General features: G+C 44.5%; 1 protein-coding gene across 1 annotated transcript in view; it reads left to right on the top strand.

Moving 5' to 3' along the window:
* Positions 1–27590, top strand: part of LOC140698889 (uncharacterized) — a 142472-nt gene that overhangs the window by 55999 nt on the left and 58883 nt on the right. Inside the window, exons 10-12 of the mRNA XM_072970748.1 lie at positions 4875–5048; positions 5502–5641; positions 10133–10351. Of these exons, the coding sequence (XP_072826849.1) occupies positions 4875–5048; positions 5502–5641; positions 10133–10351 (533 nt within the window). The remainder of the gene's footprint in view (positions 1–4874; positions 5049–5501; positions 5642–10132; positions 10352–27590) is intronic.

The following is a 27590-nucleotide window of genomic DNA, read 5'->3' on the forward strand; positions in this document are numbered from 1 at the left end:
GCAGGAGGTGATGTGATGAGTCAGAGTAGGGTGGCTGTGAGGTGTAGCAGTGTTCAATTTTCAAGTTGTTTTCAGGCCCAGGCTTGTGGCTCAGTAGCCGTGTCAGTTTGAATGACGCACTCAAGGAAGTGAAACAATTTATCTAATCAGTTGAAGCAGTGATGTACCCAATTCCCAGGACTCTTGTGGAGATCCAGTGAGATAAGGTTTGCAGTGTGCAGCATGGTCCCAGCACAGAGTCAGTGCTGAGTGAGTGACAGTGAGTATCTGGTAGGTCAGGTGTGGGTGGTGGGACTCGGTGTCTGAGGATATCTGGGCTCTGAAGGAGGGGTCCATTCACATCTGTGAGTGATGGGTCTGAGTTGGGAGAGGCACGGAGAACTTAGCCCCGGACCAGAGGCCCTGGGCAGGACGGCTATTGGAGGAGCACTGTGAAGTCAGCTCTTTGCAGGTGGAGTTGGAGGTGCCCTTGTGACATCTAAGTGCAGTGTCACGAGCTGAAAGAGGAGGTCTGGGCCCAGGCTGTGCATTTTCGAATAATGTCAACTCCTGAGGACACCGAAGTATTGATCACTGAACGGAAGTCATACTTTACAGGACAAATGAATAGTAGTATCACCTCTGTCATCAAAGCTCACGTCTATTTATTCATCACTCAGTTTGCTAATTGGGTACTTACAGAGCTCACTTCACCGTCCTCCCGTGGGCTCAGGCTCCACAGAAAAGAGCTGGTGTGTCTTCCTCTTTTCCAGAAGAAGACACATTTAGCTTGTAGCCTTCTGTACCTCGCCAGACTTAGGATATTAGTTTGTTGGTTTAATTGTATTTTCTGTTGGCCATGTCCTGACAGGAGAGAAATTTTACCTCATGGTCATGTTTCAATTAGCTGTTACTGAGAATTGCTGATCTGATACATAGTGTATGTATTATATTAACTTTGTAGAGTAGTTATCATTTTTCTGTCTTTGCCCTTTAATTTTGATTGCCCCTTCAGTGTTCTATCCTTTTTGGGGCCTTATTTTTTTTTAATTAAAAAATGTCTGTTAACAGTTAAGAAAACAAAAACAAAGAAAAAATGCACATGGGAGCTAAATTTAGAAAATGTCTAGTGTGTTTTCTATCTCGGCAATGGAGGGTTCTAGAAACTCGTGAAAACTTTCATTACATAAGTTCCTTAAAATGCTGATTAAGAAATAAAACCTTCCTTCCTCATCTTTCAAGCTGCACAACTAATTGTCAAGAAAGTGAGGGGAAATTCTCAGAAGCCAAGACAAATGAGAAAGCAGGGTTTCTGGGAGATATGCGAGCCTTAGAATCCCTGGGGTGCTGGTTCGATCCTGAACTGATTTTCAGTTGCCTTGACAGGAGGGCAGGATGTGAGCCCCAGGCCTCTGACACTAGGAGTTGGATGGGGGATCATATTATGGGCCAAGCCCATCCTGAGGATCTTGGTTTACTAAAGGGTGAAATAGGAAATAAAAGAATTCCTCAAGGCAAGAAAATAAGGAAAGTCAATTTTGTTGGAAGAGGGGAAAAATAACAAATCCAAAGTAAGGATATAGTTTAAAGTTGTTCTGGCATTAGAGTGACCACAAACACCTGGCAGAAAAGCACAGCTACTCCTTGATTGATAAGTTGTGTTTTGAATGAATCAGTGAACAGCCATTCTGAAAAAGGCCTCCAGAGTCTTGTGGATCAAGATACTGGACAGCAAACACCTCCCTTCCAAGGTCTCATTCAAATAACCAGAAAGGTTTTAAAGGAAAGAAGCCATGATCATAGTTCTATTTATTAACATTTCTATATGCTACGAATTCAGAGGTGACTATGTAGTTGTCTCCTCTATTTTGGACCTTACTTTCTCTTTGGGGATACAAAATGACATAGTTGGTAATCTTGGTGGAGGGAGGTGTTAGTCTGTTGCACTTAGCCAGGAGAGGAGATTAAGAAAACAGTGAAGGGTGGGTGAAATTTTTAGCTGAGGACAGTCTTGTTCACTTGGCTTTTAATTGCAGGCTCAATGAGCTGTCACTGGAGGGAATAGATCTTACAGAGGATGGAATTAGCTCAGGCCTCATTGGAATGGACAAATGAACCTGGAGAAAGACAGTCAAATCTGTGAAGACATTAAAGTTCACTTGAACGTGCTGCATCCCTGAGCCAAAGATAGGACAAATATGCAGCAATTCTTGAGGACAGAAGAGTGGTTTTTAAGGTTCTCCCAAGAATGAATCCCATGGAACCGAGATGGCCAGTTGTCAAACTGAGACTTTGTTCTTTGGACGGTGTACCCAGCAAGGGTATTGGCCTTTTATATGTTTCCATTTGTCTTTAATACATGTCTGTTGATGAGGACATGGGCACAAATGTTTGACACCTTGTCGAGGCAATTTTGGATACCTGCCTAGAAGCACGGGCACAGTTGTGGCTGCTTCATACATCTTGCAGCCCATCCCTTTCCCCGGCTCCGTGATCACGGCAGAGTGGTTCCTTGTTGACCTGTCCGTTTCCTCTGTGACATCATAACCCATGAAAAGACCGGAGCATATTAACTTGGCTTTGTTAAAGTCAAAGAAACAGATCAAATATGGAGTCAGATTTGTTCTTTCCTATTTCAGTAGTACCATGGAGATGGCAGTTTGGGCAGCTTTTTGTAGTGTCCTGGAGGCTTTCTCTCTCAGCTTCTGGGCACCTCTATTGAAAACCCTTCATTGCTGTCTGGCCTGCTGGTAATGCACACTGCCTGTTTTGCCCTGAAGATGTGTTCTGTTTATAAACTCATCTCTACTCCTTGGAAAACAACTCAAGAAAAACTCAGTTGGTTTTCCACCAGCCATGGGCAGGGGTGAGGTATACCATGTTATTATTTCATAAAATAATAGTAATAATAGTAATAGTAATAGTACTAGAAATAATAATAGTATTATAATAATAATAATAATATAAAAGAAGTCTTAAAACAGGACTGAGCACATTGGAGAGAGTCAATAAATGCTTTCTGGCTTAAATCAAAAGTGATGACTTAGTGATTCCATGGCTGCTGTATTTGCTAAGCTAGTTACTCCTTTGCTCCATTACACATTATTTTAACTGAAAAAGAAATGCAAGCAAATGGTTAAAAAAAAAAACTCAAACAGAGCACAAAAATACACAAGTGAAAGAAGTTTTCCCTCATCCTCTGTTCTTTCAGCCCTGTCTGGAGATGCCACTGTTTACTATCTTTTGGGTGCTTTTCCAGATATGCTTTGCACATTCCCACCTATGCATGTAAATTCCTTTAAAATTTTAGTTATTTTTAACTTAAAGAGATTTAAATCCTCAAGTGGCTTCTGCCCGGGTAATAGAACAGAACAAATCTGACTCCATATTAGATCTGTTCCTTTGAATTTAACCCTATGCTCTGTCTCCTAGGCTTCATCTTGCTTGTAAAAAATTGTTGCCTAGAGCCTGAAATACACAGGAGAGCTTATTCTGAAGCTCTGACCTTTAAGGATATTGAACACTTTTTCATTCATTAAAAGATAGCAAATTGCAGAATAGAAAATAACGTTTGTTTTGTTGGAGATTTACAGGGATCTGACCCACGCAGATAGCTGTAAGAACAAAGGATTCTAACAAGAAGGAATTCCTACACTAAGAAGTTTGCAACAACCAAGCGCGTAGGAAAGGAGCCTGAATTGTGACTTGGGGAGATGGTTTTCCAGAACATTAGTTTGCCAACTAGGTCTACAGAAACTTGCTATTCCAAGCCCCAACATCTGGTTTCCAAACTTATTGGCCTGTCCTGCACTGGGGAGAATGAATTTGGACTTGGTAACACTCCTATCTACCTAGAAAGCTGGGCACTGGAGCTGAGTGTTATGGAAACAGGCCAGCCAAGAAACAAGCACCAATCGGAGTGCTGGAGTACTCAGAATTATTATGCCGGCGGGCTCAGAGGGGCTTCTGCTCCGAAGTTCTGAGCACCTCCAAGACGTGCACATGAGGTTTTAAATACTTCAATACAACTAAGGGGATATTAGCCAATAAGACTTAAAGAACAAAAAGCAAGGAATCAGTACACTGGAGCTTATCAATTTGTAATAGATCACGTTACTGACACTTGTTGAGCTTGGAATTACGAGTTAGGTTGTTAGGCCAATAAACTGACACTAAACTTCAGATTTACGAGATAGCCCAGCAGAACTTAGATCAGTAAACCGACACTTATCACACTTAGATTTGTGACTTAGCTTGTTAGCCCAGCTGGACTTTTCCTTCACATGAGGACAGCTCTCCCACCCCCAGGAAACCACTGTGAGCCCTTGATGTTTCCACTAGGGTGGGGTATGGTTTACCCAGGAGGGATGGGGACTATGCACCAACACTCAGGCAGTCTGCTCTGTCTGGGGCTCTGATCTTGTACCACACCTCTCCCCGCCAGCCCAACACCTGGGACAGTGGAGCTAAGGCAGTGATCCTTCCTGCCTGTTTCCCAGCGTGTAAAAGGGGAATATGTGCTCTTCCCAAGGAAGTTCTGAGCGACAACACCTGCGGGTGCTTGGTTCTCAGAGCAACAGAAAACCCAGCTCCGCATGGGGGCAACGGGTGTGATCCCCGTAGTGTTTCTGCAGAAGCATCTAATGGAGGGCTGGATCAGGGAGGTAAAACATGAGCTGCGGGACTTGAACGGTTACAGAAGGGTACAGAGGTAGGTCTGCCATCTCAGGGTGCCCTAGAGGTAAAGCTTTTTCTCTCCAACTCCGCTACGACACTCCCCTATCCAGACCCATCCCTTCTCTGCTCTTCCTGTCCATCTGTATCCCTCCACTTTTCCCCTCTTCTCCACCCGCTCCCATCTTCTCCCTCCCTCGCTGTCCCACCTTCTCTCGCAGAATCCAGAGAGGATCCATGTCCGTCCTGCGCATGCGCTGTCGGTGCCTGGTGGTCCGCTGGTTCGAAGCTCCATGTCCGAGCCGGGGATTGGCCCCAAATGCTTCTCAACTCTGTCGCCCGTTAGGCCTTTGGTTCCTGCCTGGGGCCGGGGCTTCTGGCTGTGGAAGTGCAAGGTGGGGGGCTCCCGGGAAAGGGTTCAGGCGGCTTCGGGAGGGTGATCCGCCTTTCACAGCCCCCAAGGGCGCCAGTCAGCCCGTGTTCAGCTGAATTTCTCTGGCCAGACCCTTCTGACAGCACCACCTGCCCCGGCGCCCCGGCCACAGCTGTCCAGGTCCAGGTGTGCGCCTGCCACCTCTCACGCAGCCGGGATCCCCTCAGTCCACGGCTGGCGTCCCCTTCCCCTCTCCCGCCCGCGAGTCCTCTCCTCCCGGGCTTCCTCTCCTCGGCCGCCTGCCCGTCCCCACCAATGGGCGGGCTGTTTCCCGGGCGGGCGTGGTCTGCGGACCTGGACGGGAGCGGGCGGCTTATGCTGGTGCTGGGGCTGGCCTCCGAGCGGGGCTGCAGCCCGCACCCCCCCTTTCCCTCCCCCCTAGGGCTGCCCTCCTTTCCCTTTCACCCTCCCTCAGGACCAGCTCAGTGGCGTGTGTGCTGCTCCCCGGGCTGAGAGCCTCTGGCTGTAGCACCCAGCTTCACCTGGTGGAGTCGGGAAAAGGGAGCATCAGTGCTGAGCAAGCTTCTGTCTCCTCCCTCAGTGTTTCTGCCGCAGGTAAGTACCTTGAACACTTTCAGGTGTTATGATGGCGGTGCTTGTTGATGTCACGTGTTTTTATAGTGAGAGGGATTAACAGTGGTGAAAGCAGGGCTTGGTTCTGTTAAAAATGAGCTGAAGGCATGAAGCTGTGATATCCTCCTTCCTTCCCTCTCCAAGGGTGAAACGTGTGACCGTCGATTTTAAAAAGACAGTTACAGTCCCTAACTAGCCCAGCCCAGCTAGTGTGTGTTAACAGGAACAGCATCACCAGAGGCCTTGGAGACCCAGGGATATTGCAGTCCTAAAGAACTCCTGGCACAGTTTGGTTTGTATTGGTTTTTTGTTTTTCTTAAATTGTGGGACAGACTAGTGGTATAAAAAGAAAAATATTTGTCAAGAAATATTTTTTCATATAACAGCGTTATTGTGATATAGTTCACACACCATGAATTCCATCCATTTAAATGGTAAAATTCAGCAGCTTTTAGCATATTCACAGTTGTGCAACCATTATTATTCCAGAACGTTTTTATCACTTCAGAAAAAGCAGTGGAAATGAATGACCTATCCACCCCTCCCCAGTGGTGGTTCTAAAGAAATTTCTTGGCTAATCTTGACCATAAATTCACTTGTTACATTCCAAGAAAAATCTGGTAGGAATTCTAATCAGAATTGCAATGAATCTGTCTATCAAAACAGGAAGAATTAACGTCTTTATGGCACAAACTTCTTCTACCCATGAATATATTTCGGACCCTATATTTTCCTCTGTCCAGAGCCTGGCCCATGGGAAGTCCTCACTACTTGTTGGGCTTGTGAATGATGAGATTCTATACATCGTTAGTTGCAGCTGTAGCCTTTCACAGAAGAGAAAAGAAACCTCAGTGAAACAAGTGACTCTCTGATGGTCAGAAAGAGTGACAGCCATTGCTGGAGTGATCCAGTGGACTTGGTGTTTGCAACCAGAATTCTCCACCACCTACAGCTAAGGGGATTAGAGTGTTCTTTTATTTTTTCTTAATGGCGTTGCTTTTATTTTTACTTATTTTTTAAATTATTTTTTATTTAAGTGTAGTCAATTTACAATGTTAGTTTCAGGTGTACAGCAGAGATTCAGTTATAAACATATGCATATGTATATACATATGTTTTAGATTGTTTTTAGTATAACTCATTACAAGAAATTGAATATACTTCCCTGTGTTATATAGCAGGTCCTTGTCATTTATTTTATATTTACTAATTTGTATCTGTTAATCCCTCCTTTCCTGCCTGCTAAATACAGTTTGCTTTCTATGTCCATGAGTCCATTTATAGGAGCACCATTTTTCCTAGTAATATATGCTCTTTGGCTGCTTTCAGTTTCAGTAATTCCATCTTATCTGTGGGCGCTTTTCTTCTGGTGGCCTTTATGTGGTTTGCACACGTGATAATAGAGATCTTTATTTGGGAGAACTCCAGGTCTCGTGTAGTCCCTGGTACAGAATGCCCACTGAATTGATGATTGAACTGGGAAAAAAGCACAGTAAATGCTGGAATTTCCACTATGGTTGAGAATTCCAGGTTTCAATAACCTGTTTAGACAACCTTAATATTGGCTGCACCCATACTGATTAATTTGGTGGAAATTCATGGTATGGTGGTGTAGAGACGGGGCCTTATATTCTTCTTCTCTTTCTATTTTCTAACTCTCATTCTCCTGGGCCTTCCAGATCCTCCCCCAGAAGTGCCCAGGGCTGGCTTGGTGCTGCACTGAGGCAATATTTGTTAATAACGCCCTTTCCTCTTCTCCTCTGAGCCTCCGTTTCTTTCTGTGCACAATGAGCGCTTAGACTAGATAAATACTTTTCAGTTTCTTTTAAAGCCATGTTTCCTTTGAGAAACAGAAAATGCAAATATCTCCTCTCAACCCAACCCTTTAGATTTTGGTATGTCCTCCAAGGAGTGACATAGCTCTTTGTGAAAAATTGATGTGATTTTGATTGCAGGTGACACAGAAAAGACTCTTCAGAGATTTATTGCAGGGAGAGGGCAGGAAAGAGGCAGTATGTGACACTTTCTAGTGTGAGCAACGGAGCAGGGACTTGGATTTAAATACGGTGTCTGACGTGGCCTCTCTCTAATCTTGTAGAATGTGATAAACTTCTCTACCTCAGTTTCTTGATGTGTCAAGTTGGGGTGATAATATTTTAAGGCTTCTGTGAAACATTATACAAATAAGACATTTGTGTCTCGGTAGAAACAAGATCTGCTAGGGATTCAGGGATTTGTTTAAAAAAAAATTCTTGTCCATAGCACTCTGTCTGTGTGTATTTAGATGTTCCTGGAGGGTGAGGGTGAGTCTAAAGTCCATTGTGGGACAGGTGGCCCATATTTCTCCGTGTCCCAGTTTACCCCCTACTCCCCAGTCCTCTTCCTCAGTCCAGGATGAAGTTCCCTAGTAGATTTACACAGAGGTCTTGTGGAAATGGCTTTTCATTTTATTGTTTCACCAAGAAGGGCTGCCATCATGATCTCTGTGGTCAGGTTTTGAAGGGCTGCCATCATGATATCTGGTAAGAATTCTATGCAATTTGGAGTTCCAATTTAATGAAAAGAAAAAAATTACAAATAGAAAATTAGAACAAGGGTGGTGACAGGGGCTCTTTTAAGTGGACACCATTAGCTTTGTTAGCTTCAGGTGCTGTGGCCTGTTGCCACGAGGACCCATCCTCTTGCTCTGAAGTTGGAGGGACTAGTGGGCTCAGTGGGAATGTTAACTGAGTGTATCTCATGGGCTGGGCATTGTCCTATTTGTACTGTGTGTTCCTTATTTGAGACAGTGAGCTCACCTAACCTCGATAACCTCTTTAAAATATTAGACTTTTAATTTTGAGATGTAATGTAGATTCCCATGTGGTAGTAAGAGATTATATGGAGAGGGCCTATGGGCCCTTTGCCCAGTTTTCTTAATGGTTCCATCTTGCAGTGTTGGGGTACAATTCATTACTGACTCACTAACAATTTGAGGTTTGTGTTATTGCCCTTATTTCTATTCACGATTAAACTGGGGCTTCGAGAAGCACACAGGCCTGCCCAGGTCACCCACATTGTTAATGCAGAGTCGGGTGAACGTGGGCTTGGGATTTCCAGGCAGTACCATTATGATGGTTTGTGGCAGGGAGCAGCATTCACTTTGCTTGTTTATTCATTCATTCAACAAACATTTATTGAGTAAACTCTGTGGGTCAGATGCTTTCATAGAGTTATCTGATTCTTCAGCAGTACTGAGAATCAGGTAATGTTTATAATTTTTAATCTGCTCTGAGAAAATTAGCTCTGAGAGGTTATAACCCCCCCAAAGGAAGTATAACTCATAATTAGCTCTGAGAGGTTATAACCCCCCCAAAGGAAGTATAACTCACAAAGGAGGGATAGAACATGTGTACAGTCACCTCCTTTTATGCAGGTGGTACCCTATGCATTTTACATTTTCAAACATCCGTAATCCAGATATATTCTTGTAAGGCAAGGCTTTTTTTTTTTAATTGAAGTATAGTCAAGTTTACAATGTTGTGTCAATTGCAAGGTGTTTTTTGACTTTTGAATTAAAAAATACTTTTTCAGCTGGGTAATTAGGTGTATTTACTTGTTTCATTTTTAAAATGAGGTACTGGGATTTGAACCCAGGACCTCGTACATGCTAAGCATATGCTCTACCAATGAACAGTACCCTCTACCCCAAGGCAAGTTTTCTTATCCATTATTATGAAGCTTAGGAGTTCAAATAAATTGAATAGGAATCCAGATCTTTTGATCCTACTGTGGTCCTTTTCTTTATATTCTGCTGAAGGGGGTTGGGGAAGCATTTCCTTTGTTCATTTCTTTATTCAGCATTTTTGAGCAGTGACTTTGCATCAGGGCCTTGCTAGGTGCTTGGAAATAGAAAATAAGAAATGACCTTTCTCTGCAGAGGCAGGAAGCCTAGACCAAAAGCTGGGTAATGTGATCGAGCTACAGTAGCCATATGCAGACTCTGAGGACAAACTGTACCCTTGGATTTGCTTTGGCTTCCCTTGTCTTCTGGCTGGTACACACCAGGTCACCGCAACCCAGATGGGCCCGTAGCACACAGCAGAGAATGTACCTCGATCTCCTCTCCCCTCTCGGCAGGGCCTGCAACATGAGCATCCCTGACTACGTGCAGTGTGCTGAGGACCACCAGACTCGTCCCGTTGTGGTCCAATCCATAGAGATCATCTCAGAGGAGAATTTCTTTTGCATCTATCAGCTACTCACCTCGGTTAGCCATATCAGCCCTTGTGGCTCCCAGTGGACACTCTGTATCCACTACAGGCACCGCTATGTGCCCGAGAATCGGTGGAGCGTCTTCCAGAAACACCCCAAGGTCGTGGGCCTTGTCACCATTACCGAATGTCTCTCTGCCAAGGCCTTCGAGAAGCTCCACATACAGAGGAGCTGTATGGCACATCGCTTAATGACTCTCAGCTTTTTGTCTTTGTGCAGCATGGGGAGGTAGCCGAGCAGACGCGCACCGACGTTGCCTTCAATCTAAGAGTACTGCAGGGTGGTGGAGAAGAGGATCGAGGACTTCACTGAGTCACTCTTCATCTTGCTCAAGTCCAAGTGGCTGGATGGTGGCCCCAAGAATTCTGGGGACAAGATCCCCCTCCCCTGCATCCCGTTTGAGAAGGAGGACTTCATGGGACTGGACACAGACAGCAGGTAAGTTTACCTGGAGGCCAGTCCACCTTGGCTGTGTGCTGGATTGCTTCCCTACATCCAGAAAGGGATCAGCAAGGAAGAAGTCAATCTTGTAGCCAAGGGGGGAGGGAGGTGCAGCCCGCCGGTTTCCAGACATTTCAAAGTGAATCCGCCTTTATTTCAGAGAGATCCTTTTAGGGTTAGTGTGGACACTTACTCCCGCTTTACAGCCAGGAACATGGTGGAACCCCTGGAGTTGCTGTCCAATAAAGTAGCCAACGCCACTGATGCTAGGAGCACTGGGGAGGAGGCTGGACTCAGCTGAGATGTGCTGTAGGTCAAATGCACATCAGACGCTGAGGCTTGTCTAGTAAAAGTACATAAACTATCTCTTTACTTCCTATATTGATTACATGTCAAAATAATAGTATTTTACATACAGTAGATTAAGTAAGATCTGTTCTTAAAATCACATTCTAGTATTTGTTTTTTGTTTGTTGGTTTGTTTCTTTGTTTCAAATTTTAAACGTGGCAACTGGGAAACTTTCTTTACATGGCTCTCATTTCATTTCTGTTGGGCAGCCTGTCCTGGTACATGCTCATCCCTTTGCTTATAGATGAGATGCTGAGCCCCGAGAGGCAGAACGAGGCGCTGGTTGAGCTGCGGCTGGAGCCGCTGTCACCTGCCTCCCAGGCCCAGCACCTTTTCAGCTCAGGCCGTCTCTTCCTGCCCGACAGCCACCATGCCAAGTTAGGACATCAGAAACACCGCCAGGGACTTCCTAATGAACTCCTTATGCAGGGAAAGGCGTATCACGGTGTATGGGACAGAGCAGGGAAATGTTCATTCCCACTTTGTCCCTGTGATTAAGTCAATGGCCCCACTTTGCCTCGGAAGTACAGATGAGCTCTTCTGGGCTGCCTAACCCCCACCTTCTGCTCTGTTTCCCCATATATCTATCGTGTTGTCCCTCGGGCTGAAGAGGGTGAGATGCCTTTGCCGAGACGTGGAAACCTTTGCTGGGGTGAGTGAGGGAAGCTGTGTCCCCCCGGCCTACGGCCTCGGTCCTTGAGTCTGGAGAGGGCTCATGGTGGTCCCACAGGTGGCGGTCAGAAGACCTGGCATGTGCTACCGGGCCCGCTTTGGAGGTGGTGCTCTGTGATTCTTGAACTTACCTAAGATCAGATCCTACTTTCTGGTTGTTGGTAAGTTGGAGGAGAAGATGCTAGAGAATTAATAAAAAGAATGTCTAGACCAGCCCTGTGAGTGAGAAGCACAGGGGACACTAGTCCCACCTGCGAGAGCCCACCTAGCAGGCTCTGGATGAATTTTCTGTTCCTCCCCGGAAATACCTCTATGGCTTAAGGAAGAGGAGAGGCATGTCGTGGCCATGATCTGTAGTTGTCCTCACAGGGCCCTGTGATCTACATGCTCGCACTCCCCATCTGCTTCTTGGAGATGAGTTGACAAGTTTAGGAGCCTGGGCACTGCTGAGGGCATAGCTCCCAGCACCGTGCTACACAGAGTCTGGCTCTGTTCACCTCACCTGTCAACTCCTGCTGAGGCCCCAGACATTAGTCAAGGTAGGTGCATCAGCGAAACCTAAGCAGGGACCACCTTCTCCCCCTGGACAGACTGGTGAGTGAGCAGTGGAAGCCTGGAGCCCTGCCCCAGCCCCCACGCCAGTGCCACTTCTTTTGTCATAGGAGGCACTGGTGACATTTTTGCTCAACAAATGATTGTCTCTGAGTCTGCAGCCCCACCAGAGAATGCCAGCTTGTTTTTGCCTTTTGATGTCTGCCCTTGGGACTTGGCGGAGTAGCTGGATGTGTACTTAGCCCACAGTGGTTCAGCGCATTGAACCTGCCTCCTTGTGGGTCTGTCTATTGTGGTACCATAAGGGCTCAGCCAGCATCTGAACGTCATTGAGATAACGCGGCCAGTGAGCTAGGGTCAAGCACATTCTCCTCCAGTCACTTTTACTCCATTGTTTCTTTTACTATTCCACAGTCATTAATTTTCTAAACAATGCTTTGGTGCAGGAGCAGAGCCTCATTCTCTCCTGCTACTCTTGGTGGAAGTGAGTAAAACGGTCCAGACTGAAATGCGACAAAAATTTGTAGCTCAAAAGCTGCCTAGACGCTTGTAGGTGGAATTTGGGTTAGGGGAGCTGAACACGTTGTGGTCCCCCGGCAGCGCCGCTCCCCTCAGGCCCCTGCTTTCCCTTGAGCAGGAGGTGAGGTTGGGCCTCACCATCCCCGTGTCCCTGGCCTCACACACTCACATAAATTCTTGTACATGCAGTCAAAATCATTTTTGTTCTTGTGTGATTCTAATTTTCTCTTGTTCCTCTTTTCCTTTTTCTTTACTCCTTTTTCACTTGTACTGCCCAGTGAGCATGTTGTTGCTTCTGAAAATGTGGGCTGTGCACACCCTGCATTGGAAATAGCCAGATTGCCCTCCGTACAGTCTCCATCACTTTAAAAACAACAACTTAACAGCTGTTTTGATCCATCTATTATCTTAGTCATTTTTTATTTTCTAATTTTTTGGAATATTTGCTTTGTTAGCTCATCACCCACTGGTGTTTGATACCTGTTGAAATCCTTGCTTTTGAGGAACATGTTTGGTCCTCCTTTTATTTGGTGACAAATGCACCCTTATTAAATTTGTTTGATTGTTTTGAAGAAGTAAGATGCGAATTGATTTTGTCGGCTGCTCAGGGATTCTTTTCATGGAGTATTTAAACTTGTAAGGTCAAACTCTGCAGCATTTTGCTCGATTCCTGCTTTTACACAAACGTGCTCGGCACGCGGTTCCTGGCTGTCGCTGTGTGACGTGCATGACGGCGCTTCCTGGCCGGCGGTCACTGGTGAGGAAGTGGCCGCCACGGAGGTGACAGCTGCAGAGGACGCTGTTGGAGGAAGCGGTCACCGTTTGGTTCTTTAATTTTTTTTTTTTTTGCATTCAACTTCCCCGTGCCATTTACTTTACTTTGCCTTCATAAAGGGGCAGAATTGGGTCTAAAATCCATGACACTATTTGTTCCCTTTACGAGGCTGGTTTTTCTGGGTATCAGGACAACATGACCTTCTCCTAAGTAGCTGGCTCACCTGGATCTGTTGGACACAGGGACAGCTAAAAGGGCCGTAGCTTCCTCTCTGCTCCAGCCAGTGGGCATTCAGAGCTGGGTCTGTGGTTTGCCTCAGCAGCCGTGCAGACCTCCCTGCCCCGGCCTTTACTTTTAACCCATGTTGGCAGTAAAGAGTTGAATCCGTTTCTGTTGCAGCTGACATCCACCACTGACAGCCGTGTCGTTAGTTTGTGGTAGTCAGTCTCCAACACCCCAGACAACCGTGAAGGAAGATGATTTGGCCGACCTAGGACCCTGGATTCTCACCCTCACCATGGTTCATCTCACCCGGTGGAAGGGTGTGGCCACCACCATCATGCTGACCATGAGGCCTTGTTTCTCCTTTCATGCTCTGGTCCAAATGTGGACACTTCATTTTTCACTGAATTTGTCTCGCTTGAGACAGGCCAGAATATCTGAATGAGTCCATCACATTCTGGGTGGGGAACAGAACAGAAGTAAGTGTCGCAAGTAGATGGAGTCTAGGCTGTCCGGGTTGGCAAATGCAGGCTGGGATCTGTGATGGCTGGGCTGTACACTGGACACAGGCCTTTCCTGTGGCTCCTGAGAGCCCATGAGTTGAAGTGATAACAGCCTTGCGTGGATTCCCCCATCCTCATCTGCTCATTGGCAAGTGTGTCTGCTAATTAGGAGCTCCCCCAGACCTCGGGCCCTTCAAAGCTCAGACCATGGGAGAACCTTGAGTCCCTTCTCCTGGACATCCTGTGTGAGAATCCACTGCCTTCTGAGGTGAACAGCGGCAGGAGATGCCTCCCCCTCCAGGGAGCACCCTACGGAGGGCTGTTAGTGCACCATGCTGTGAGCTTGTGTGTTTCCGGCCATGGTCCCTACAGAACTACAGTTGAGATGGGCTTATTGATGGAAATAACAGGACTGATTCCAGGGCAGGGCCTGGGGGAGGGAACAGTGGAAATTGAATGTGACCTCAGACACCTCGGTGGGTGCTGGGGCTGTTACTAAAATGGGGAGTCTGGGAGATACCTGCCAGGAATGGAATTCTAGAGTAAATGGTGGACATGAGGCATTTTTAAGATGCCATTTGTCATCCAAATTAGGACTTCAAAGAGGCACTCGGGTCGATGAGCCTGGGGCTCAGGTGAAGGAGCCGGACTAGAGATACACGTTGGGAGTCGTCATTCTTAGCTGGTGTTCACAGCCTTGCATGTGAATTAGATCATCTCGAGAGCTGCAGACTGAGGCTGAGGGGTGGCAGGGCTGTGTCTTGGTTGGAGGAAAGCCCAGACCATACAGCTTTGGTGTGTCAGTCAGTGGCGTTTGCCATTTTCAAAGCAATGCCAGTTATCCTTAAGGGGCCAGGGGCTGGGCAGGGCCAGCCAGGAAGAAATCTGAAGGGAGGGTCGTGGCCACGTGTGCGTCTTGGGAAGGTGCAGAGTCTGCAGGGTACGGGAGGGTAGACTCCTCAGATGCTAGAGTTGCAGTGAGGAATGGGGAGAAGTTAGTCACAATCATCTGTGAGGGAGGGAGGGAGGTCTAGGGAGCCCCACCTTACCGGACTCGCTTTCCCATGAACAGAAGGCAGTCAGACAGAGGATCTGAGGTGAGAAGGGATGGGCACTGGGAGGGGAGCCAACCTGGAGAATGGTGCTTGCAAAATTCTGGAATAGTCTCCCTGAAAAATAGAGTTAAAAATACCCAGACTCTTAAGAACATTGTTAGTGACTTGGGAGGAGGCAGTTGTTTTTCTGGCCTCCTAAGGGTAAGGCATGTATCCAGGGATACACAGAAGATACGGGCAGTCTGTTCCGGGGGCTTGATCGTTACCGGGGGAACAGTGCAAGTTTAAAGGGGGAAAAGGGCAGCCGAGGGAAACTAGCCAGGCCCCGTGTCAGGTACCAGTCGGCCGCCCTACTTGCGTGATGCATTCACATCCATGCCTCCCAGGTGGGCGCTGACAGCCCCCTTTTGGGGATTGGAAAGCCTTCTCAGAGGGGTTAAAGAATTGGTCCATTTAGTGACTAGTAAATGCTGTAGCAGGATTCAAGCAGGGCCTTGTCAGAATTCAAGGGCATGTTCTCTCTACTGTTTCCAGTACTTCCCTGTTATACCTGGAATGGTGAAGTGGGTCAGTTTTGGAGCCTTTCAGAAAAAGTATGATTTAAGCGCCTCTGGACTGGTTCACAAAGCTCAGCATTCTTTGATGGTTCTGAAGCACGCAGTGATTTTCGCCCCAGAGAGGTAACGTCTAACTCCTTTGATGATGACGTGGTTGCAAATGGTGTACAGGTGCAAAACCAGACTTTGCAGCTTCTGAAGGGAAACTCTCCAGTTCTCCCTTGGTCGGCTTTCTTCCTCGGGATGTATCTGTGCTGCAGCATAGGCCTGAGCTTTCCATATGGAGTGAGAGTTTAATATCCGATGTTAGCATAAAACGGTCAGATGAAGAAAATCGACGTTGACAATTTATTTTTGGGTTTCATTAGTCAAAATATACTATCAGTTAATGGCCCATATAGCAAATGAAATTGAGTACAGGACATTGCATTTCTTACTTTCTATTTAGAGTTCTCTTACAGAATAATGTTGCCTGCTTTGGAACATCAGCTCCACCACTCACGGCACCTATCAGTGTGTTGGTGTGATTACATTTACAGAGTGAATGTAATCTGGGCTTCCTCAGCCCCAAACACTTCAGTGCAGAATCACGGGCTGTAGACGTCTGTTAGTCACGCAAATACTTCTAAAATTATATGATTCCAGAAAAGAAAGAAGAGAGAGAGAGAGATTGCCTTTATCAAATTTCCTTTCAGTTCTAAATGAAAACTGTTGTTGAGCAGCTCTGGTTTCCTTTGGATAAGAATATATACATTTCTTTGCATGTAACCTGGGTTTTGGCCTAGAACACCAAGTTCTTGCTGTCCACAAGCCACAAAAATAGTAGCCAAATTGGACCCGTGTGAAATAGTTTATACCTTTTTCTGAGAAAGTATCCTTGAATTTGGGACTTGGGCTGTGATTTCTGCTTTTTGCTTCCCCCACCTGTCTTGTAATCTCTCACTCCTTCCCACGTGGTTCCCAAGTGTTCGTGGTCTCAAAGGAGCGGGCAAACACCCAGTTGGTCACCATGTACTGCTGCTATAGATAGAGCCCAGACAAGACCTAAAGGACATTATCAGAGAGGACTTCCTGGAAGAAATGGGCTGTACATTCAGTTGTGAGGACAGAGTAAGAGTCAGCCAGGAGAAGGAGTCAAGAATGTGTCTCAGATCACAGGGGCAGCCCGGGCAGAGGCCTGGAGGCTTTTGGCGTGGGGACCCGGGGAGAGTGCCCTGTGCGGTCCAGGGTGGAGGGAGCCCCTGCTGGGGAGGTCACTGGAGAGAGTCCGGGGTGTAGGGCTTTGGAAGAAGTTGAGTTTTACTAGAACTGACACAGTAGGCAGTGAAGGGTGTCAACAGAAGTGACCCTCAGGAAAGGTACTTCTGGTTTTGCTTCTGATATACTACAGACAAAAGGGTCGGGACGGGCGAGAGCAGGTATGTCTGTCCTTTTGAGATCCAACCCGTCATTCATTTATTCATAACACGTGCACTTCAGTGAGTCTAAGGGAGAGAGAGTGTAGCCACATAAATAAGCAAAATGTATTTGCTTCTTGAGAGCTTAGCGTTGTCAGTTAGCCTAGAATGTTCTAGGAAGAGAGGAACAAATTGTGGAGGTTGGAGGGAGGGAAGGCTTCCTTGGGAAACAGTCAAAATGAACCTGGAGGCAAGTGGGAAGTAGGAGCAGGTCAGGGGGCTCCTGAGGTCACTGGGGACCTATGTACTGAGATGAGGCTGGGCGAGCAGGGTCTGGGGTGGGGCTAGAACTCTACCAGGGAGCCTCTGAACTGTTTGAAGTGGGGTTGATGTAATCAAATTTGTGCTTTGGGAAGGCTGTCGTGGCTTTGTGTGTGTGTGTAGCGGGGAAGAGTTGGAGGGTGCCACCAACTGGGGGATCATTTGAAGACCATTCACAGGCTGGGATATGGGCTTCGGGGCTACTTGGGGACGGCAGGGGCAGTGTGGATGCCGGCTTTTCTTATGGGGGACTTGTTAGCGGGGCTGCCCTAGAGGCACCTTGTGGCTGGAAGAAAACTGATGGAGGCTGCCAGGTGGACATTCCTCTTCTCTCTTTCCATGCCTAGTGTGATTATCTTAGCTCAGCCAACATTTGGAACAAAAGAGCTAATCTCCAGGGTTGCCCAGGCCTTTGTAGAGCTCCTTCGAGTGAGATCTGATAGGATTTAGGTTTGTGTTCAGATCTGGATGTTCACTTAGCTAGAAACGTCCTGTCATTTCGATTTCCATAGGGGTTTTTATTCCTGATAAAGATTGCTTTCTTGGTGAGAGGAAAATTATTACAGCTGTTGTCTTTTTCAAAAAAAATCATATGTTTTAAGAGCTTTAATATTCAAAAGAATAGGAATATATAAAATATTTAAGGAAGTCTTTGGTGTGGTTTCTTTGCTTTCTGAGCTAATGTGGACTTAGAGCCTTTGTATTACTTAATAGCACATCCTTGTCAGTATTTAAAGAGCTGTTAGTGAGCACCCCAGGCCCCACCTCTCAAAGAATCGTTAAAGTTTGCTCTGAAATAGTGAGGTCATAAACGTCTTGTTTTCAGAAATCAAAAGGTTTTAAATACGCCCCATAGCTCCATTTATAAAATAATAATAAGTTCAAAATTAAGAAAATGGAGGATAATTGATTTTTTTTAAAGCCTAAACATAAACTTTCTTGTGCTAATTTTGCAACTGGAAATTTTGAAAAGAAAAATCCTACTGCAATATCATCTACGTGGTATATATATATGAGTTTCACGTTTGAAAAGTAACTGCGCAGTGGTTTTCAAAGTCAGGAGCATTCCAGCTCAAATACTGGCAGTGGTGGCTGCTGGTTTTCAATGGAAGAGCCTAAATTTGCCTTCTTAGCTTTTTTTTTTTTTTTGTACTGAGAAGGTTGAGTAGTGCTTTGCCAGCATGATTTTCGGGAAATTGAGGGCAGATGTCGTGTTCCAGCAGTGAGATATTTCCATGCATTTTATTTTCTGGACATCACCAGGGCACATGTGGGGTTTGTGCCTGCAGGCTGGAATGCTGCAGGACTCCCTAATCCATCACCATTATGTCCTGGTGCTGCTCCGGTCAGTGAATGATTTTCTGTGACTTGGAGGTAATGTGGTCTGATGGTGATGATCAGACGTGCAGTTAAATGCTATTAATTGAAATAAGAGTAACCTAGAAACATTGCTCTAACAATACAGGATGAGGGAGGAGGATTGGCTGAGCTGCTTGCAGTGGGATGTCTTCTCAGGTGACTCCCTCACCGTGATTCCTGCCAATATCCGCCCCAGCCCTGCACGGTAGTCCTGCCGAAGCAAGCAAGCACTTTGCTCAGAAACGCACTGAATTTCCTTGCGCCTCTGTTTGTTGGCTTTTTTTTGAAAACACATTTTGCCCTTTGCTTAAATGCCATCCATGCTAGTCACCCCTTACACTCATTCTTCTGGACCTCGTCCATACATAGCTGCTGAATGGATGAACAGAATGTAGTATCTCCATGTAGTGGAACATTATTCACACGTAAGAGTGAATAAAAAAGAAAAAAAAAAGAGGAAAATGAAAAATGCCACCTGTTTTGGGAAGTCCACCCTGACTGTTCAACCCACACTTTTCCCTTTGAAACACAATCACTTATGCTCCACTCTACTCTTTTTGATAGTACTTACCACCTTCTAATAATCTTTAACGTTTCCAAAAAAAATAAAAAATAAAGAGATGCTGATGCCACTTCAAAATATACAAGCCTTGCTAACAGCATGTTAATTGAAAGGAAGCAGACACAAACGGCCAGATATTGTTGATTTCAGTGATCTGAAAAGCCCAGAAAAGGCACATGCAGAGGCAGAGAGCAGGTGATGGTTGGAAGGGGCTGGGTGGAGGGGGATTACGGAGTGAATGCTAGTGATAGGGGGATTCTTTTGGGCTGATGAAGTGTTCTGGAAATAGAAGGTGTTGAGGGCTGCACAACTGTGATTGTGCAGAAGACTGCTGAGCGCTGTGTCTGGGAGTGCCTGTTGTTGGGGCATCTTTATTTTGTTCACATCCTGCAATGTGAAGGGCCATCTTCTGCTGTGGTCATTCTACTCCTGTGAGTGGTGAGGGTCAGGACTTTGTAGAGTCCTGTTTCTTTTCTCCCTCTGGCTGAGTGTAGGCAAAAAAATTTAAGCCTGAGAAAGTGCTCCATCTACAGAAATGTCTTTCAGTTTTGCCTGGTGTAAAAATCTTGAGAGCTTTTAACCGTTGAGGCTAGTCTGTGGGGGTAAATAGCCTATGAAGCCTGGGTGAGCCCGGGAAGAGCCGCGCTTCCCTCCCAGACACGGGTGGGGATTTCACCCCCTTTCAGGCAGTGAAGGGCCCAGACCCGTGGGCAGACTTGACAATCGTGAATATTTACGTGTATCCGCTGCTTCATCTTGGATATTAATTTCAAGCTGAGTCAGTTTGTGACGGCAGCCTCATCCTACATCAGGAATTTATAGTATCTGCTCTTTGAGGTGAAGACCTGACAGACTTGATTATTTAACAGTCTGCTTTGAATTGATATCTCAGATTCCTTTGTCAAAAGCAAAACAGCAGAAATACAGACGTCCTTTAATTCCAATGTGGCCTGGAACGGGTTTAGTGTCTGTGCCTCAGTGGCCTTATCTGCGGGTGGGGAAGATGATAACAGTGCTTCCCTCAGAGGAGCTGGTGAGGGGAGAGTGAGAAGCACAAATGGAGGACTTACACGAGATGCTCATAAATGACCGAATTTAGTGCTCTCCGCCTGGTGAGGCCTTAGGGGTAGAGATGTCAGAACAGAGCAGTCCTAGCCGGAGCTCGATACGTGATGGTAGCTGTTATGATCAGTATCACCACTGTGGGTTATCAGGTAGTTTTAAGACTTGGTAATATGATTTCATGAATAATGTTAAAAGAGTAGACATCTCAGATCCAGTTTACATAGTCCTCAAGATTTCTTCTGAGAATTGGATGGTTTCTTCCCTATCTTAAATCTGAGATGAGTCTCTAAAAATTTCCGTATTCCTCCATCCTTTTGCTTTAATTATCTATTTCTTAAAAAACAAAGTTTTTAGATGGAGTTACTGGGGACTGAATTGAGGGCCTCATGCATGCTAAGCACATACTCTCCCAAATGAGGTATAATCTCTTCCCTGATTTTTTTTTTAAATTTACATCTTAATTTTCAGAGGTTAGAGGCCTCTAATTATTTTTCTGGAGACTTGTCCATGAACCTGTAAATCTACAATTAATGGACAAAATTTGGTTTATTAAAAAAAAATCTATAGAATATTCTACAGTCCACCCAAAAGGAAATACTCATGGACTTAAAATGTTTCTCCTTTAAGGTGATTTCTCCTGTTTGGTCGCGCTTAATTTGTTAACAGCCATCCTCATCATCATAATGACCAAACTCGCTGTGAGTGGACGCCTAACTGAGGCTAAAATGCTTTGCTCATATTTTACTTCATAGCAAGTGTTTGATTGTAGGTATCAGTGTCTCCTTTTTTGTAGCTGAGGGATTGAGAGATGGGTCAGCTTGCCCCAAATGACACGCAGCTGGCGGTGGCTAGCTCGATGCTGGAATCCAGGCTGCACAGGATGAATTCTCAATTGCTCCTCTAATCAGCTTCCCGTTGAGTGTTTTCCCGAACTCCTGTGAGCCCATAAATGACCGATTTTAGCTATCTCAGCCTGATGAGGTCTTCAAAGGAGAGACACCAGTGAGAATGAGAGGCAGAGTGGCATAAATTAAAATTGTACATTTTCACAAATGTTTTATTCTCAGGTAATGACTGTAAAGGAAATAGTTTTTTAATTTAGTGCTTTGTGAGAACTAAAACAAAACATTTAAAATAACTATTGTGCAAGAGAGAAGTGGTCTTTGAAAGTCCAACTGTTGCTAATGATGTTACTTGTTTTTTCTAGTGGTGCTTATTTACTGAAAAATTTCCAAACACTGAATTTGTTTTATGTAGTCTTAGTATGAAAGAAAACTTTGTCAGTGAGTATTGTAAGTAAAATCCTTACTCTTTTCTTTCCTGATGATGAATATCTTAGTTGTTTACATGGCTTAAGTATATTTCGTCATTTGTGAAATTTGAGTAATATGGTTTACCTTGTCTGACTGTGAGAGCTGGACGCCTTGTATACAAAGCACCGTAGAGGTGCTTAATAAAAATGTGCTTTCACAGTGACTGATAGTTTAGAAGTATCAACTCTGAATACTAAAAAGGGTAGCTTATTTCTGATGCATATTCAATATGTGTATATATGATATACATTAATATGGCTTCAAGTAACTAGGATTTTTTTTTTAAGTGCAGTATGAAGCTTTAATGAAATCTGTGTCATTCTAGTGAGACAGGGACTACTTAAATTGCCTTAAGCAGACGACCTTGAAGATTATTTACACAGAATGTAAGCTCAGAATTCATGTTGCCGTGTAACCATCCATCAGACATTTAATTTCTCGGGATTCTGACCAGAACCATTAAGTTTAGAAAAATCCACATTGATTATTATCAGGGAATAAGCTTCTCTCTTTTGTGACTAAAGAAAATTTTGATTTTTTTCTGCACTCTTCAGGTTTTAAAATTTCAAAATTTTGATTTGACATGTCACTTTTTTAATAGAGAGAATAAAGCTCATGCTGTTTTAATATGTAAATAAATGTTTTTGTATTTCAATACCCTTCTATGATTTCCTGGCTCTTTGAGAAGTATTTTGCAAGATACTTAGATTACCTACTGTTGGAAAAATACAGACGTGACTTTTATGAATATAGGCGTAGTACAGTTCTGTTGGTTTTTACTACAGTGCAAGACATGAGACCTAGGAGAGCTTTGCTGCTGATTGCCAGGAGGACAGATCTCAGGTCTCAGTCTCCCCTGGTGTAAAATGAAGTGGCTGGACTGGATTCTTTCCTCTTCTAAGATGAGCTTCCATGAGCCTATGTCTTTTGTTTATATTTAGGAGTATTAGCAATATCAGATTAAATACTGAATACCCCTCCATCCCCCCGAAGCAAAGTGCAGTATATGCTACATAAGCTTCTAGTTATCTGATTCTCGTTTCTCATCTTACAGTCAATTTTTGTGTTGCATGTTTCCCGGCAACCTGGAAGGTCTTTTTAGCCATAGGTGGCGCTGTTGCAACTTTTTACAGTCTTAATTTTTCTGTTTGTAAAATAAGGCTTAAACAATGTGATTTTATTTTGATTCCTTTGCTTAATGCTTCAGAATAGCACAACGTCCATTATGTCTTTCTACCTGGAAAATTTTTTCTGCTTATATCATAGTTTTATTCTTTTATCTCGCTGTGAACATTTCAGACTTGCTGTGCAAACAATGGCAAAATCGGGCTTTTCTTCTAGTGTTAGAAACCAGTGAGCCGGGATATTTTAAAACAGCTAGAAGCTGCCTCTGGAGCACCATAAAGCTGAAAAGTGTGTTGAGTTCCCTGAGTATTGACCCCGCCGCTGTGTGTTAATTGGTGGGAGTTGATTTGGTACATATATGATGGGGTGTAGTTTCTTGACTTGGGTTTGCCTGCACGTGCTGACACTGAACCACGTGATCCTGAGTCAGCTCGTTCTGAGTTTTCCCCTCGTCTGTGAGAAGGGGACACTCATATCTGCTTTGTAGAATTGTGAGAATTAGTAATTATGTAACATGTTTACCACAGTGGGTATGTCAAGAGAGCTCATAAACTTTAGCTGCTGTTTTGTGTGCAGCCATCATTTTATAGTCTTTGGTAATTACAAAGAAACAAGAAAATAAGAAAAGCTGATTTTATGATGAAAGATATTTGAGGACGGTCCATAATTCCTACACCCATAATTTAGCATCAGCAGAGTCAGAACTGTTACACAGTCGCCCTGGACCAACGTTAAGCCACAGAAATTTTTGTTACTTCATATATGTTGGGGCCTAAGGGGAACCAATACTTATACACATGTTGTCTCCAGCAGCCAACTGAGAGATGACACAAAAGAGTAGGCAGGCGATAAATGTCTTCTTTGTTACTGATGAAGCCACGTTCTCCATGAACTTCAGGGCTGTGGATAAATGAGTGTCATGATACTGTGTCCCAGAAGTAGAGACTCACCCTGTCCCAGGCATCTCTGGGCCACAGCAAGCCTTCCCTTGAGAGAATGAGCCCCATCATGCACAGGGCTGTTCTGCAATGGAGCTGAGCATCCAGGGTGCTTCCCTAGGGTAGTCAACACTGGAGGGAAAGGAAGGGTTTCACATGCCCTGCTTGTCTCCCCGGAATCACAACTCAATCTGTTAATGTGAGGAGGGCTAGCTGTGGGCCAGGGGTCAGGGCTGTGAAGGGAGTAGCACTCTGCATGGCCCAGAGGAGTGGGGAGGAGGTATCCCTTCCATCAGTTTAAACAGGTGGTGGGATGGAACAGAAGGGTTCATCCCATGAGTTTATAAAAGGAGAAATAAGAATTTCCTTTGGGTATTAGTCTAGCCAGGAAACACAGAAGATGATTAGGAAGGAGACTTGTAAACCACTGTAATATTAATTTGACATTTGTTGAGCACCCAAAATGTGCTACATTCTTTTCTGAGCGTTTTACAGAAATGAATCCTTCAATCTTCTCAACAAGCGAGTAAGGAAGGTTTGATTGTTATCCCAGTTTCACAGTGTGGAAATTGAGGCACACAGAGGGTAAGTTGACCAAGGTCACAGAACTAGTAAGTGGCAGAGCAAGTATTTTAACCCTGGCTGTATGGTATTGTGGCTCCCAGAATGGGCTTTGGGTGTTTAGATGTATCTGCATCCCTCGATTTCTGTACGTCTGTGCATCAATTAGCCCAGAAAGGACAGGGAAAGGAGAGTTACACAGGTGCTCACAGTCGTGTCTCGGCAACTGTCCACGAAGAGTGCACCGTGATTAGAATTAATTGTTTTCCAGGCAGCAGATCTGTTGGTATAACAGAAATTTAGTCCATTGAATTCATCTAGAAATCCTTCCTGCTCTGCTTCTGTCCAAACTTGCCATGTGACTGCCTGCCCGTGTTTGGGCCGTGGAGGAGAACATATACTCATGGTTGAACTCTGATATTGCAGTCTGGTTCATAGTTTCACATCTTCTGTTACATTAATAAGTTAAATTTCTGGTTTTCTTGCATCAGTGTCTCATGAGTTTGGTTAATGTGAAACCAGTCCATGGGAGCCCAGGGGTTATGATGGTATAAATTTTTAGCACGTTGTGGCACTTCTAGCCATGCAGACATGACTGGGGGATGTACGCCTTTCTCACTGATTTCTCCCAACAGCAGGGTCCTCTCACGGATGTGAGGCTGGGAGCTCTCTGAGTAGCTCAGTCAGAGGCCAAGTCCACCAATCCGAAAATGATGAAGTACCTGGAAGTGGGTTTAATAAAAGTAAAGGGCTTCCAGGTAGTCCGATGGGCTGTTCAAGAAATTTGGTGAAAAGCTGTCCACTGTCTGTGGTTTAGCTGCTTCTTTGCTATTGAAAAGTCTGGAGTAGATGAAGGGATTTTAAAAAGCAGAAAGGAGTGATTTCAGGTGGTACATCCACACCGGTGAGAAGTGATGGATGACCGCCTGTGTGAGGCACAGACAGAGTCTTACAAACTTCATAAAACAGCTTCAAATGCTCTGCCATCTGAGTGCGCTTCATATGGGGTCCAGTTCATCACTGGTCACGCTGTGAGGGCAAGTAACTGACGATGGCAGAAAGGACACGGAGGCATCAAAAAGGTCTCACTCATGTTCCCTGTTTAAAGAATGTGGCACAGTGTATTATATTTGAGCTGGTTTTTCACTGAACAGTTTTTAGTGTTTTCTGGGACTCCCCAGTGCCCCAAGGTTCCATGCAGCTGGGTGTCCCCTCATTGCAGCTCCGTCAGCGCTTGCCCTGGGCTGATGTGGTGTCACGGGAAGCAGGACGGTCAGCGTCCCCGGCTCCTCTGAGCTCCGTCTCCTCATCTGCAGAGCCTGGTTTCCCATCCGTGTCTACTTAGTAGGGTTGCTGAGAATCACACGTGATGGTTATCAGGTGTGATTTCTGGTTGTCTCTGCGATTGGCAAATAGCCAATAATTGATAGAAACTCTTGGTTTTTTTTATTGTAATTGTGTCTCCTAGATTGCAGTGGTTTTTAGTCTGCATTTTTTTATAACTTTACTCATTTTTAAATATGCCCTTATTTTATTTATTTATTTTTTTTTTGAGGTACTGGGGACTGAAGCCAGGACATTGTGCATGCTATGCAGGTGCTCTACAACTGAGTAATACCCACCCTCCTTTTCTGCACTTAAAAATAAATATTGCAATACACAAAATAGCTCTTAAACTCCATCATGGGACCTGGTCTCTGTATAGGCAAATGAACACGTATACTATTTCGATAAGAATAAATGCTGTTGAGACATACGTTTCTGAATCTGTTAATGTGCTTAAAAACGATCATAGCTAGTGATAAACACGAGACTTAGATCCAGGACTTTTTAGGGTATGTTTTGCCATCATGGGAAATTACATTCTACCGAGAAGGCTAATTGGGTCTCTTTGATATTTGGATGGTTTAGCAGGTGATCAAGGCTTTCCAAAGCTGACAGTTTTGTATTTTAAACTAACTACAAAGTTATCTTCTAGAAGATGGAAATCCTAAGTTTGTGAATTTCCCAGTAATCCAGGGGGTATGTGTCTGTGTCTGTGTCTGTGTCTGTGTGAACGTTTGTGTGTGTGATTTCAGGAATGTAGAAATAAGTTCCATATAGACTTCTGATATCTTTCTCTTCCAGTTCAAGGTTTAAGCATATACTTACACAAATAAATTGATTTTCTTTTGTCATTTGGCATATTGGCGGGAATAAGAGGTTCTCATACTTGTTTCAGAAGGGTTGGGAAGCATGAGCTTAGAAAACGGGAGGAGAAAGAGGCAGGGAGACACTTCACACTTTGTGCAGTATATGAGAAACGGTAGCTTTTCTTTTCTCTTTTCTTCTAAAGCAAACTGGCTCTGAATTGTAACACACTATTACTCAGAATTGCTTTTCTAATCAGATACAAGTGCCTCAGATTTTTCAAGGCAACATGAATGATGAAATGTGTTTTAGCATTTATCTTTAAAAGTAGTTTTATTTCTCAAGTAAAAGACTATAGCCTGTTTCTTCCAGCGTCTCAAGAAATTCTCATTGATCTATGTACATGTTCTATGTGCTTATTTTCTTTTCTTTTTTTTTAAGTGCTTGTTTCATTGTGGTGTGAATCAATGTTTAAAATTTCTGGATTTTGATCTTTAGAAAATGCTGATATATCAGAACTGTTAAAAACCTGATTGTTCTTTGGTCCTTGTTTGGTGGGGCACCCTATTGATTACTCTTGTCTGTTAAAGAGAGAAATTCTTCCTCTAGCCTGCAGATCATTAAGTGTATGGTTTGCAGTATGCCTTTAAATTTCATTGAATGCATTGAACATGATTGTCCAGTGAATTTTGAGTTGACTCATAGTAATGACTTTGCTTTGATTCTGTGGCTTTTGCTCCTCTCCACAAGAGCTTGAATTCTCTGTTGCATTTTGTATACGTGTTCTTCACAGTGGAAGAAATTTTGCATTTTTTACAGAGGTGGTTTTTCCTAACACCTCTGAATGCCTTCTGTAATTGATACAACAAAAATCTGTTATTTCAATGCTTAATTATTTCATAAACTAGTTTTTGGCTTAATCAGAAACAATGACAGAGTGATAATAAAAAATAGGAAAACTTTCCTTCCTTTGAAGAATAGAAATCAGGTGGTCAGGCTCACCCATGCTTTGGGCCTGACACACTTAATCTCATGTCATTGTGTATCATGATTCGGAGATGGAGTTGCTTCAGGTTTATTGATTTTTGTTTTAACATTTGTGTTGAATTCTTTCTCCAGGCTTATGTATCCTGTTGGGTTTGTTGAAACTGTAGAAGGGAAACAAAAGCTTTTTTTGGTTTCCGGAGGCCTGAGTTGCTGATGATAAGGGTTGAGGGTGGGCTGAGGAACAGAGTGACACGCCCTCTGCTCCCAGCTGAAA

The sequence above is a fragment of the Vicugna pacos genome, chromosome 10, assembly GCF_048564905.1.
Source record: "Vicugna pacos chromosome 10, VicPac4, whole genome shotgun sequence".
Lineage (NCBI taxonomy): Eukaryota > Metazoa > Chordata > Mammalia > Artiodactyla > Camelidae > Vicugna > Vicugna pacos.